The sequence below is a fragment of the Stenella coeruleoalba genome (genome assembly GCF_951394435.1).
Source record: "Stenella coeruleoalba genome assembly, chromosome: 3".
In the NCBI taxonomy this organism is placed as follows: domain Eukaryota; kingdom Metazoa; phylum Chordata; class Mammalia; order Artiodactyla; family Delphinidae; genus Stenella; species Stenella coeruleoalba.
In genome coordinates this window covers 95,180,022-95,194,165 of record NC_137148.1, presented here as the reverse complement: position 1 = coordinate 95,194,165, position 14,144 = coordinate 95,180,022, and the positions used below count along the sequence as shown (strand labels likewise).

The 14,144-nt window shown below is 44.3% G+C and overlaps 1 protein-coding gene and 1 long non-coding RNA gene across 3 annotated transcripts in view; one reads left to right on the top strand and one right to left on the bottom strand.

Annotated features, from left to right (window-relative positions):
* The window catches only part of LOC307184706, a 169,953-nt gene that overhangs the window by 113,884 nt on the left and 41,925 nt on the right, over positions 1-14,144 (bottom strand). The gene's annotated exons all lie outside the window — the stretch shown is intronic.
* The window catches only part of SEMA6A (semaphorin 6A), a 126,272-nt gene that overhangs the window by 73,561 nt on the left and 38,567 nt on the right, over positions 1-14,144 (top strand). For both annotated transcript variants that reach the window (XM_079918381.1, XM_079918380.1), the window contains exons 6-10: positions 642-743; positions 6,785-6,875; positions 9,865-9,984; positions 10,677-10,765; positions 11,623-11,840. In XM_079918381.1, coding sequence (XP_079774507.1) covers positions 642-743; positions 6,785-6,875; positions 9,865-9,984; positions 10,677-10,765; positions 11,623-11,840 — 620 coding nt within the window. The remainder of the gene's footprint in view (positions 1-641; positions 744-6,784; positions 6,876-9,864; positions 9,985-10,676; positions 10,766-11,622; positions 11,841-14,144) is intronic.

Here is a 14,144-nt window from a genome sequence, read left to right as displayed (position 1 = left end):
TGGAATGGGTCACACTAGTCCCTTTTCCCCCAGTAATTGTTTCTTCCATCAACTTATTGAAGGCTTTAATTTGCAAAAATAGTTTGCTTTTAATGTGATAAAACATTACGACAGCTGCTAGGGATGCGTCATGAACTATCTAGGGGCACCAGGGATTATGGACACCAAGCTGCCTGCCCCGACTCTTGTGAGTGCCCTCTCCGGGAGCCCACGCCTCACGGTCCAGAGCCCTCAGGGAGTCTGCAGAAGAGCTCAGAAAGGCTGCCGCAGACATACAAAAGTCTGTGCCTTTGGTCATAGAACATAAAAACACACTTCAGCCAGGAACCTTATATATCAAGGGACCCTGGAGTCTCTGGCATTAGAATTAATGTGATGGGGAGGCTGGTACTTCCAGGCCTGCCTTCCTTTTGAGGCATAAACACATTTTCACTCTATGCCATGTTCTTATTTACTGTTGAAAAAGCAGTTGTTACTCTCATCATCATCTTGTGGTAAACATAAGGAGGGGCTCGAACTTTTCACAGGGGAACGCTCCAGCCACCAGCATTTTAACCTTGCTGTTAGCAGATCATGGTACACGGTCAAGGGGTCTCTATACTGAACGGACTGGATACCAAAAAGTTTGAATTATTTTTCAGGATGAGTGTCACAACTTTATTAAAGTGCTTCTAAAGAAAAACGATGATACTTTGTTTGTCTGTGGAACTAATGCCTTCAACCCTTCCTGCAGAAACTATAAGGTAAATGCTCTCTTGTCTCTTGGAACCACACAGCCCGGAGGTATTTCATAATTCACTGTGATTGTGCCTGCAGTAACCTAAGAGGGTTAATTCAACACCACCTGGGTTCCTCTCACTTGTTCGACTTAATGTATTGCTCCACATGAGTGATCCTGGGCAGGCTTCTAAGCTTCCTGTTTGTTCAGGATTGATTGACGCAGCTTTAAAGAGCTGACCCGGCTAAGTTCGTTTCTGTAAAACCCTATTCTCTATTGTTCAGAACGCCAACATATGTACCACATAGTGGATTTCCTCTCTCTCCCTTTCTCTTTTTCCCTCCCACCCTACCATCTCCTCTCTGAGCACAAAAACACACTTATATTGTGAACGATTCCTATTTTTAAAGGGATCTCAAAAGCATGTCATTGGAAACTGCAGACTTTCCTCTAGGTAAGATTTTCAAGAACACAGGAAGTTAATTCCATTCAGCACTCAGCTTACTTGACTATGGCCTTACTTAACTTGGCCTTTATGCAAGGGAAAAAAATTAACCCTCGGGCTTCCCTGGTGGCACAGTGGTTGAGAGTCCGCCTGCCGATGCAGGGGACGCAGGTTCGTGCCCCGGTCCGGGAAGATCCCACATGCCGCGGAGCGGCTGGACCCGTGAGCCATGGCCGCTGAGCCTGCATGTCCAGAGCCTGTGCTCTGCAATGGGAGAGGTCACAACAGTGAGAGGCCCGCATACCGCAAAAAAAAAAAAAAAAAAAAAAAAAAAATTAACCCTCGCAGCATTAATAAATCTAGTTAGTTCTGATGCAGCTGATGGTGGTGTTGCTGAAGGAGCAGAGATGGCAATGATCTGAGGTCTTTCCTTGTCCCTTCTTTCTGCAACAGTCTGTCATTCAGCAAACCCATTTTGAGTTTCTCCCGTGACCAGGCATTGATGTTGTAAAGACAGATAGGAGGCCTCCATCCTTAGGGAAGCCAGACAGGGAGAAGAAAACTGCAATCCCATGGGTTTGCTGCCACGGTGACATAATGCAGAGCATGATGGAAGTATCACAGAAAAGTGCTTATATCAGCCTGAGATGCGGAGTCAGGGGAAGCTTCCAGAAGGAGGTAGACGACTCCTGTCTTCAAGTGTTCCCTCCTGCTGTCCGCACGTATGGAACACGAACACCCCAGCCCAGGAGAAACCCAAGCGTCTGTGATTGCCCAGAACCTGACACAGTGTCTCCAAACAGATGTTCGATTAATTTTGAGGGGTAAATAGTGAATGAGATAATGCCTAACCTCAGTCTTAGAGAAGAAGAAGAAGTTACCAAATGAAGGGAGAAGGGCATTCCAGGTAGGGGAACAGCATGAACAAAGGCATGGAGTAAGAAACAGTCTACTGAGCTTGAGAAACTTTATTTGGTGCTGAAGTGCTGGACTGTGAGGTGACAGTGACAACAAAAAAGAGCCTAGAGAGGGCGGTGGCCTCAGGGATTAAGGGAGGAGATGAGATTCAGGAAATACTTAGGTAACAAAAACCAGGAGGATTTGCTAATTAACAGGAAGCACAGGATAAGGAGAGACAGGAGTTAAGAACGGCTGCGAGGCTATCTCCTGGGTGGGTGGACGGATGGGGCGGCCACCAGTTTGGACAGGGAGTAAAGGAAGAGCAGTGAGGTTGAGGGGGGTGGTGAGAACACGGGTGTTCCATCTTGCATGTTAGCAGTACTCCTGGCACCATGGATGGCAAGGCCTACAGGACATGAATAAAGATCTCCAACAAGAAGATGGACGGGGTCAACCTTGATTTAGGGAGAGACATGGGGGGCATATCTAGATTTGGGTTTCACCAGCATAAAGTGAAACCTTAGGGGTGTGAAGAATGAGCAAAAAAGTGCTGGGCTGATATCAGGACCAGAGGGCTCACCAGCCTGGGTCTGACAGTTTTAAAAGACTGCCTTAGCATAGACATCGGAGGGAGGGTCTGTTTTACCCTCATGCTCATCTTTCATCTTATGTTTGGAAACGGGCACCAGCAGGGTCAGGATTAGGGTGAGGCAAGTGAGGCATCTGGCTCAGGAGCAACATGTAAGGCGGGGGGCATCCAAAAATTCAGTAATCAAGATAAATGATTTTTTCAATGCAGTATTTTTTTAAATCTAAATTAATGCAAAAAATACTGTCATATCCAAATTTTAAATAATGACAGGAGCCGATTCAGGCTGTAATAGAGGCAGCAGTCCAGTCAAACATTCAGCCAGTAACAGTATACTGGAGCACGGACTTCCATTCTACCACGTAATATTCCATCCCTGTTTGTCATTGTTTAGGACTCATTAAGATCAATGCTTCTAACAAATCCTAACAAATTCCCTAGCTGGAAAGCTATCTTTTATGACAAATTACAGGTTTTCTTGGCACTGTGAGGCCCGGCCTGCAAGTGTTCCAGCTCTTTCTTCCTGCACATGTTCTATTCCCCAGGGCGCTTCATCTCTAAGGGATGCCTTCATCTCTCCCTTGTTCTAGCCACACCTGCTGAAACATGTTCCAGGAGGCTGGGCCTCTCAGAAACCACAGACAGGATACACCTAGCACGGCGAATGGTAGTGAGAACCCTTGGCATTGCTCAGACAAGTGTTTTTAGACTCTCGGGGCACGAGGGACTTTGCTGAGGATATGAGACATAATGTATTTGGCTGCAGGGAGAATGGACAGCCTCTCTCTTAAGTGCTTGTTATCTCCAGATCAGGACCAAAGGGTCAAAGCAAAAACAATGACCAGTCTTCCACTAACCCAACTCTCAGAGCGCAGAAGCGTCAAGTTAAACTACCTGAAGCAGGAGAGTGACAAAATTTTGGTCTTTGCTTCTGCACCGGGCCCTGACTTACATAATTTTTTTTTTTTTTTTTTTTTGCGGTACGCGGGCCTCTCACTGTTGTGGCCTCTCCTGTTGCGGAGCACAGGCTCCAGACGCGCAGGCTCAGCAGCCATGGCTCACGGGCCCGGCCGCTCCGTGGCATGTGGGGTCTTCCCAGACCAGGGCACGAACCCGTGTCCCCTGCATCGGCAGACGGACTCTCAACCACTGCGCCACCAGGGAAGCCCTGACTTACACAATTTTTGTAACAGAAGTAAGCTGAATATATTAGAGAGATTAGAGCCCCAAATAAGATTATGTGGGGAAGAATTCTGAAGGCTGCCCACTATAAATCTACAACTACACTCCACACCTTTTCCCTCCTGTTCTCTAAACCTCTTGAACTTCCGCACAAGTCAGGCTGGTTCTTAGTATAATTATCTGTACCCTACGGTGACTTAATTTACTCGGGGCTGCTATTAAGTCTAAGATCTGATGACTGCTACAAGGATTAGTTCTTACTTCATGGAAGGAGGATTTCACCATGGCATTGTTTTGTCTCTGGGCTTTTCCAAGTTCCCAAACCAATACATTAATTCTTCATTGCTTCCTGCCCTTGACTAGCTATAGCTATAGCCGCTTTTTTACAAGTAGGTACATTTTAAAACATATATCCCCACTGTATATTATCGTTTCCCCATTGCCAGGATTACAGCATGCACTGCTTGGGATAACAGCATTTCCTTTGCATCACTGTGTACTAAGCCTCACCTTGAATACTTGCCACAGACCGCAAAGTCTGTCACAGTTCATCACGAAGCTCTCCTTGGGACAAAATATCAGGAAAAGACTTTCATAAAAATGTGCTGGGGCGAGAGTACATTTGCTTTAAAGGATGTCTAACTTGAACATCTTTTCCCTAAAATTACATTTTTAACACACTGCTTTATGGGATTCTCGGCTACAGTTTAAACAAACAGGATGGCTCCGATGGGGGAGATTTCAAAGTGCTTGTACGTAGAAATGGCCTGTCCTATCCCTGAAAAGGTTTCTGTGGGTTGAGGGCAAAGGGCTAGTGTTGGACAACACTAGCAGCTGCTCAGTAAGAACCTCGCTCCTTCCTCCTGGGCAGCAACTCCAAGCACCCTGATTTAAGGCACCCTGATTTAGCGCTAAAGGCCTTTCCACAGATCCTTCCTCAGCACCACGGCTGTCTTAGGTTTATCTTCTTTCCGTTTTCATATATGTAGTCAAACCAGGCAACTGCCACATGATACACAAAATACCCTAAAACCGTAAAGAAGACTGAACTACAGAGAGGGTCAAAACATTAATAGTGTGGAGATCTGTCTAGGGACTCTGTGCTGCTGAGGTTTAAATTCTAGGACGATCCATGGCGTAAGGAAGAAGCCTGTGTGGTAGGAACCCCCTTAATTATTGGTCTAGGTGGACCAACCGCTGACCAGTGTTAGTGGCTGACCATCAGAGGTTCATTTCCTGCTCACATCACAGTCAAGTGTGGGTCAGTGAGAGAGGTTCTGTTCTATGAGGAAGTTATTCGGAAAGCCAGCTCCATTCTGCTCTTGTGTCTGCCATCTCTTAGGATCTCGGAATTCTCCACTGGATCCTCTGTATCTAAGGGAAGAATGTAGAGAGAGAGCAAGAGGGGAGGACTCTGCAAGGTTTTTAGAGGCCAGACCTAGAGGTGGTGCAGAGCCTTACACACACCCCATTGGCCAGAGCTCAGTCATGTGATCATACCTGACCTGCAAGGGAGGATGGGAAATGTAGTTTAGTGGGATATGCAGGAAAGGGAAATGAAATTTGGTGAACAGCTAGTAAGGCCCTGCCTCACCTGCAAATGCCTATGGAGCCAGACAGGTAACTCACAGGAGTGAAGCAATCAGGTTGTCAGGATCATCTGTGGGTGAAGGAGCCCTGGTGCTAAAGACCACGTGCCTGTTTGAAGAAAATGGCAGGGGCTGCCAGTACTCAACTATAGCCTGCTGCCACTTGGGTAAGAACAGCCTAAACTGACTTTCCAACTTGTTCAAAAGAAGCAAGAAATCCAGGTTTTTATATGCAATCTCCCTGTTTTAAAATAGGGCTCACAGGGGCTTCCCTGGTGGCACAGTGGTTAAGAATCCACCTGCCAATGCAGGGGACACGGGTTCGAGCCCTGGTCCGGGAAGATCCCACATGCCACGGAGCAACTAAGCCCGTGCGCCACAACTACTGAGCCTACACTCTAGAGCCCACAAGCCACAACTACTGAGCCCACATGCCACAACTACTGAAGCCCGTATGCCTAGAGCCCACGCTCCGCAACACAAGAAGCCCGCGCACCACAACAAAGAGCAGCCTCTGCTCGGTACAACTAGAGAAAGACCGCGCACAGCAACAAAGACCCAACGCAGCAAAAGTAAATAAAATTTTTAAAATAGGGCTCACAGGCAGGCCAGTAATAACCCCTCGCCAGTAATAACCTCTAGCTCACAGGAACAAGGCCAGGGTTGGGCAGTAGGAGATGGAAGTCAAGCAGCAGCCTGTGGCTGTTGGGAGCCTCTCAGCTTCTGGGCCTTTCTCAGCTGCACAGTCTGAGGATGGGACATGTTTCTGAAGTAGGTACAAAGGCTACCTGAGCTCTGCTTGCATCCATGTTTTTGTACCTTTGCTGACACCATACTATTCTTATCAGGTAACCCGAGAAAGAATTCCAGCGTCGTCTTCTAGGATTTAACCCACAAAGGCAGGACTCCTCGGGCACAACAAAACCAAAACTGAAGTCATTCTCTATAGAGTTCATGACTCAACAGATAATTCATGCAGAGGAGAGGAAGGAGGGGAATTAAGTTTTCCTGGTGTCTGTCTCAGACATTCCTTTTCCAAGGAGAAAGATGCTACTTCTTGAGCATTTCAGAATGATACTCTTTACTGGAATAAAGGAATCTCTTTATTGTAGTGGTTCAGAGTCAAGCAGACATGACTGAATTTCTGACTCTCCTAGCCGTAGAATCTTAGTCAAGTGACTTCATCTCTCTAAACCTCAGCTTCGTCATCTGAAACCGAAAGACTTACCTCAAAGGGTATTCGAGGTTTATTTGAGCCATGCATATTAATTACTTAGCAAATTAAGAGCTTTGTAAATATTAGTTGCTGTTACTACTGTTGGTTTCTGTCGTTCTTAATTAAGTCCTATTATTTCATTCAGATGGATACTTTGGAAGCTTTTGGGGATGAATTTAGTGGAATGGCCAGATGCCCTTACGATGCCAAACATGCCAACGTTGCACTGTTTGCAGGTAAATGACCTGATTTCTTCTCATTGCATTTGCTTTTGTGTGCTCCGCCTGTGGCCACACATCTACTCTGGAGGATTTGCAGAGTCACAGTTGTACTTCGATTCTCTAGTGAACAGTGTAATTAACAACGCCTTTTCCATTTGAAATTCATATGGAAACTGTACTTTCGCTTCTTAAGAGAAGTCTTTGCCACGCCTACCCGTGCTTTTGTGCCTTCAGAAAGAATAACAACTTTGTACTGAACGTGCGACATACTGGTTAGGGCATGTTTGGGCTGAAATACTAGAAAATCCCACCTTGAACCACCAATGTGGATTGAGTATTTAAGGGAGGGTAGACTTTGGGGTTGGTTTGATTCAACAACTCAACAGTCTCATCCAGGACACAGGTCCTTTTCATTTCTCTGCTCTGCTTCCTTTCTTTCTCTGAGAGAGACTGGCTGTTCTCAGAGTCATAATAGGATGGCTGCCGGGGCTCAATTAGGGCTACATGTCCTCTTGTCTACATACAGAAGGGAGAAGGAAAGGGACAAAAGGAAGCTTTTGGAAGCTGTATCAGAGCAGTGAGACCACATACTCATAAGCTAGCAGCAAAGATCTTCTCAAATATCATTGACCTGATTAGGTTGCATGCCTATCTCTGCTAGAAAAATTGTAGTGGCCAAGGAGATGATACTGATTAGCGGAGCTTGACCCATATGCCCCATCCCTACTCCTTCCTTCCATTGCAAAGGATATAAAACAACAGCAAGGAAGCCATGACTTTCAGATTGGGATTTCTGTGTGCACATGTGTGTGTGTTTTAATTAGAAATTTATTTAGGAATTCACGGCCAGCTGTGCACGTGGAGGTGGGTACAGGGAGAAGTGTTGGTATAACAGTGATTGTTATGGCATGTAATAAAGCAGTTAGCTATAATTTCCATCACAGCAGCTAAAAACTGGCGCATCCTAGCCAGATAAGAGACTTTAGGGCTTCGATTATGAAAAAAGATTAGCTCCTTGAACTTCATCCTCAGTGTCATCCATTTGTGGGCCTGAATCTGCAGTCAAAGATTGAAGAAGTGGTTCGTGCCAGGTTCAGAAGGAAACGTTTCTCAGGTTCTCCTCCAAAGGTAGAGCACAGCATTGTCGGGAAGCAGCCTTGTGAGAAACACAAAGTCTTGTAAACCTGTTTGTAAGCATGGTCAGGGGCAAGGCCAGTGGTTAGGGTGTTTGAGCATATTCTTAAGTGCATAACTTCTGCAGCAACACTTTTCTGACACTTGGCACCTGCATTCGTCAGTACCATGGAGGATGTGGGCTGCAGTGGAGAACACAAGTTTAAGCATTAACTAAAAAGAAGTAGCCTGAGGTAGAAAGAGGAGAATGGGCAGAGTGTTTACTAAGGCCACCAAGCTTCAAGAAGCAAGCCATGTGAGACCATACTGTGACTGCCCCTCTGCCCGCTCCAACAGGTATACTTGAATCAGTGTTCACTGAAATGTCTGAAATCTCGTAAGCGCTCAGCCCTTATAAACAGAAGATATTTGTTGCACCTCAACGGTTGCCATATTACGAAGAGTGCCAAAATAGTACTTGATGTTACAAGTAAAAGTTCTGGTGAGACACCCAGTGTACGGGGGAGTGTTCAACAGCAATAACCTCACACGCACACACAGCGCTGCCACTGCCCTCCACCCTTCAGGTGTATCTGGATGGCCTGGGGCTAGGATTCTATAGGACAAGTTGTGATTTTTGTAGACATATGTTTATCAATAGAAAGGTGTGCTGTCTGCAGTTAAAATCTAACCCAAACAGTCAACACTTACTGATATATGAATGCCAAGAGTGTAGATGTGAAGACAGCTCTATCCTGAAACTAAGCAAATGTCAGTTAAGACCAAAAGTAGACATCAAGAACTTTGCTTAGGTATGTCTGGATAAGGCTTTTTTTTAAGAAAAACCATATGCTTATTCCACAAGTGGAAGAGCTTAAAAGAACACTGTATTGTATATAAACCACTTTTGAAGATGCTTTCGAAGCCACAATTAATGAAGATATGTAATCCATTAAAAATGAGCCAAGGAAGTAATTTTTTATATTAAATATAATTAGTGTTTTCATTTCATCTACATAGATTTTGCTGTTCCAGAACAGCCCATTTGATTATTTGTGTAAACAATGCTTGCTAATCCGCGAAAAGAACGCAAAATTTCAAGGATTCACCTTCAGTCATCTTCGCTCTCTTTTGCCTTGAATGTATCCTCAAGCATAAGTCCCAAAGAGCATGAATTCTTAAAGAAAGACCAGTTTGAACTCAGCACCGTCCCCTCCCCGCCCCACTTTACTTTGGCTTCTTATATATCAGAACGTTCTCAGTTTGTGACTTTGGAAATAATGAAGCAAATATTTCTTAAATGGAAAGCGAGATTGGCAGGGCTTAGTGGCTCTCACGACTGAGGTAAAGAGGGGCAGAGACGCGCAGGATACACGTAGCAATTTTAGTCAGCTCTTTTTTGCTTATGAATCCCCTTTCTTCAACCTCCCTCACCTGCTCAGGCCGAGGACGCTGTTACTTCTGCTTGCACTTAAATTTTCTGGTGATTAAAATCAGCCTCTATCTTTCCCTGGGCTCCTCCCTAATCCAGTTTAAAACCATGGTGTGGTGGCAGTTGCAGCGTCCAAGAGGCCTTGGCCTTGAGATTTCCGTCAAGGTACATCTAATCGAGTGAAGCAAACAACATTTTTCATTTACCCTGTTCCCTGAGCTGCTGCTTAGAAATTGCCGTGCAATTTAAAAAATGAAAAATGTTTCATCTCTCAGGATCCCAATTGAAAATGGTTAGGAATGTGGGCCAAGTGTTTTCCCAGAGACTCTTGGGCTTTTCCCAGGTGCCCTATCTTATCTACCTGATACAGGAAAGCTGGGGCGGGGGGAGGCCTCTATTATTCCCGCATGCCCACTGTCTTGCTGCAACTCCGACCACCTCTTCTCTTTCTCTTCGAAGACGGAAAACTGTACTCTGCTACAGTGACTGACTTCCTTGCCATTGATGCAGTCATCTACCGGAGTCTCGGAGACAGCCCAACCCTACGGACCGTCAAGCATGATTCAAAATGGTTGAAAGGTGAACAAACAAAAGAAGAAAAGGAGGGGAGGTGGGGGAGATACATATCCTGAGGGAGATTCAGAGCCTGGATGGACCAGACTGTAGTTGCATTTTAGTGATGGCTTCTCACGGACAGGAAGGTGGAAATTGCACCTTCTGCCCCCAGTTGATTGATTTACCTCCCCTTTTCACTTCCCATGAGTTTCTGGAGTGTTATCAAAACTACCAATGCCACTATAATAGAACACGTGACATGTATCTTTCCTGCTTCAAGCTCTCATTTCAGAGTCCCACGCGAAAACAACTAAACACTTCATTCATGGAAGGGAACAGGGGATTGGAGGTGGTGGGGAACAGGAAAAAAGCTGTTCACAACACTGTATGAGTCAAGGGTGACAAAGGGATGTGTACAAAATCCATTCTGTAATTTGAGCGTTGTATTGTGGAAAATAAAATGACATAGATATGCAAAACTCATTTATTCTTCACTGTTCATTGCAACTGCTTCTGAAAGATAAAGATCTGTAGGCTTAAATGCTTTCTGAAATCACCAGCACTTGCATGTGTGAAGTCACTAGAAATGGTTAGTGTTAACCAAATGTCTGATGGCCCTACGCTTTTAATTAATAACATGTCTTTGGTTGCAGCTGATTGCAGTTCTTTTAACTCTGTGTGACATGTCCCCAATTAAAGTGCCCATTTGTCCACAGAACCGTATTTTGTCCAAGCGGTAGACTATGGAGACTACATCTACTTCTTCTTTAGAGAAATAGCGGTGGAGTACAACACCATGGGAAAGGTAAGCGGGGAGGATGTCTCCATTTGGGGCCAGTGTGGTTATCAATGACTTTGAAATAAGAACCATAAATCGAATGACAAGGTCATCGTTTTGAGAAGATCCAGCCAAAGACGGGTGGAAGTGAAACATTTCGCTTCCTCAAACCCCTGTATGCTTTTTCTGAGTAGTAACAGATTACGGGGAAACCTCTTAAATGTTCATATTGAAAATTTAATAGACAGATGTTGGGTTGATTTCATACTGAGTTTCAAGTACCTTAAGATGTGGTTTCCAGGTCCACTCATCAGGGTTTTTTTGTTTTAAATTGAGTCGCTCCAGAGAGAGTGTAAATATTCAATATCTTTTAAGAGAACCAAGGGTCTTGACTGTATTACAAAAAGCAATAGAACACTTAGGGGATGTCTATTTCAGTTATTTTTATCAGAGAGTAGATCAAGATCACTAAGTTAGAGGGCACAATTCACTGCCAGGGGGGCTTGCACAGTTAGAGGAATTCAGAGCATGAGATGCAGAGCCCAGAGGCAGCTAGTGAGCATGGCAGAGACGGTGCATACAAGTGTGCTTTTGTTTGAGGAAATAAAAAGCTAAGCAGTCTGTATGGAAATGAGTTTATGTGGCTGGGAGCTGATCCCCTGAAGGATTTATGGCTCTGTATTAAATGCCACAGCCTTATCTTTCAAAACATGCTGTTCCAATGCTGAGTTTTTCCCTTCTTTTTTTTTGCTACTGATTTTAGAAACACAGGATTAAGTTAAGCACCTTGTTGTTCTGTTTCTGTTTTCTAAGAAAGGCAAATTCTACTAAGATCTCCACAAAAAGTAAGTGCATTCCGCTTTCTCCATGTTTTTCCTCTGCAGGTAGTTTTCCCAAGAGTGGCTCAGGTTTGTAAGAATGACATGGGAGGGTCACAAAGAGTCCTGGAGAAACAGTGGACATCCTTCCTTAAAGCTCGCCTGAACTGCTCAGTTCCAGGGGACTCTCATTTTTATTTCAACATCCTCCAGGCCGTTACAGATGTGATTCGTATTAATGGCCGTGATGTTGTCCTGGCAACCTTTTCCACACCTTATAACAGGTAACCATGCCCTGGCTGTGTGGACCTAATCGGTCCTTCCTGGCTTCCTTTTCCCAAGGGGTTGTCGTCTAACACACAAGATTTGCAACTGACGGAAAAATTGCCATTCACTATTTGTAGCTAAGAAGCACTTAACATTCAGTTTTCATCAACAAATTATCAGTCACTTATAAGCACTGTTAGAGTAGGATTCTGGAGAAAGTAATTAGATAAATTATAACAATATAGTCTTTTCATATGCCTGGGGTATAAACACTATTCATGCGCTATTCCTCAATCCCTCCAGTAATCTTGAAAAGTGAATACTGCTGCCTTCTTTTTACACTTGAGGAAACTGAGTTCAATTATACTATCTGGTCCAGGTAGCCAATGGGTGGAAGCAGCAGCTTTGGAACTCAAGAACGTTCCTCCTTTCCCTTCTAGGTCATCTAACATTTTATTTGACTTTTAATATTTCTATGACTAGATCAGTAATTTTTGAAGTAAAAATACTGGAAACTTATTAAAATGCTACAGAGTGAAATTTAGGAATTAGATGAGTCCATCTTGCATCCCACCTAAGGGACCCTGGTTATTATCCTGCCAGAGGAACCAGGATCCCAACCACAGCACTACTGTCTGACTCTGGAGGGTTCTACTGATGGCTTACAAGTCATCAAACGTTGCACGGAGAAATACCGTCTCGGCCTGTTCACCCTTATTTTTGTATTTACTTAAGCGAAGACACTGAGCTATTAAACGGCACACTAATAACTGCCCCTGGAACAGTGAAATGTGTAGAGACTAAAGAACAGAAGGAACAGGGACACTATGTTCCCTGGTACTTGGCTCTCCCAAACCTTAGAGTACTAGCACCGTTGTGTGGAAATGATCCTAACTCTGTCATGAAATTGAAATACATGTGCTATATTCTCACTTCCATGTAGAATTCTGTGTGTTCCATATAATCTTCCATAAGGAATGCACTGTTTTGTTTTGGATCATACTTTTTACAAAAACTTTGAAGAACTTGATGAGTGGCTAGATGACAGGATAGCCGCTAGGAAGAAATGCTTAAGAATTGGGTAGAGCCCAGAACAGAGCTAGCTGAAAGATGAAATAATGTTCTCCAATTATATGGAGGGCAAGAGTCAAGAGTTCCCACTGAAGAGATATGAAAACACAAACCCATACTGCAGCAAGAGGTATTGAGTTCGGTTTAAATAAGCTGCAACCATCTGAAGGAATTTTTAGACTTGAGGATAGAAAAGATAAAAAAATTCAGGCCTTGACTGCTGGAACCGATGTATCTAGTAGTGTTGAAAAAGAATACTATTTTGGAACACAGAATGTAGGTGCCAGTGGAGTTTCAGAGCACATTTCTAGTTTTTGTGTATGTTTTTTGAGAGGGTGAGTCACTTCACGATTACAATAGAGTAGTAGATTCCTGCGTATTATGTATACTCCCATGTAAAGAATTTTCTTAAAAGGGCCCTAGGAAACATTCAATTAGTGCGTGCTAATGCAGTCTCAGAAACCGTGTCTGTTTAGTAAAATCAGAAAATGGCAAAGATATGCATACCAGTTTTCATATATAAATTATAGTCCCTCTCTTGGTTTACTCCCTCTGGTTTCATCCCTCTCCACGGGCTCCTCCACACATGCACACACTTCATCATGTCAGGTTGTTTCAAATCCTTTAGCTGCTCCTCTCTGCCCTGGGGATAAAGCCCAGCTTCCTTGGCGTAGCATGCAGGCTCCCTCGTGATCAGGCACGGGCTCCTCCTCCAGCGCACAGGGCTTACTGGAGCTTGCTCATGCCCTGCTCTCTGCCAGGTTTGCCCACTGAACCCCCGGGGATGCCCCAAGCCGCGGCTCCAGCTGCCTCCCGTGGAACCCTGCACATACCTCTTTTTACCAGATTGTGTTGGAATATTTGTTATCGTTGTTATTATCACTGTTGTTGTTGTTGCTGTTGTTTTCTTACACACTGAACTGTGAGTCAGCTGAGAGCAGGATGCCCTTATTTACTGACATTCACTGCTTGAGATTAGGGATTCCATAAATATATGCTGAATGGACAGAAGATGGGAAGAAAGGGAGGGAATAAAGCAGGGAAGGAAAAAGAAAGGATTTACAAATGAGTATAACCTTAGGAAGATTATAAAACCCTAGGGCATCTCTAGTTGTTAGGAAGTGCCTCATAAAATACTTCAATATTTATCCTATTTTTCTTAATATTTAAGGTAAATAGGTACACCTCTTTTAGGAAAGCGAGATGTGGAGAGAGTCTTACAAAATTAAATAATGCTGGGGGTTCTGAAA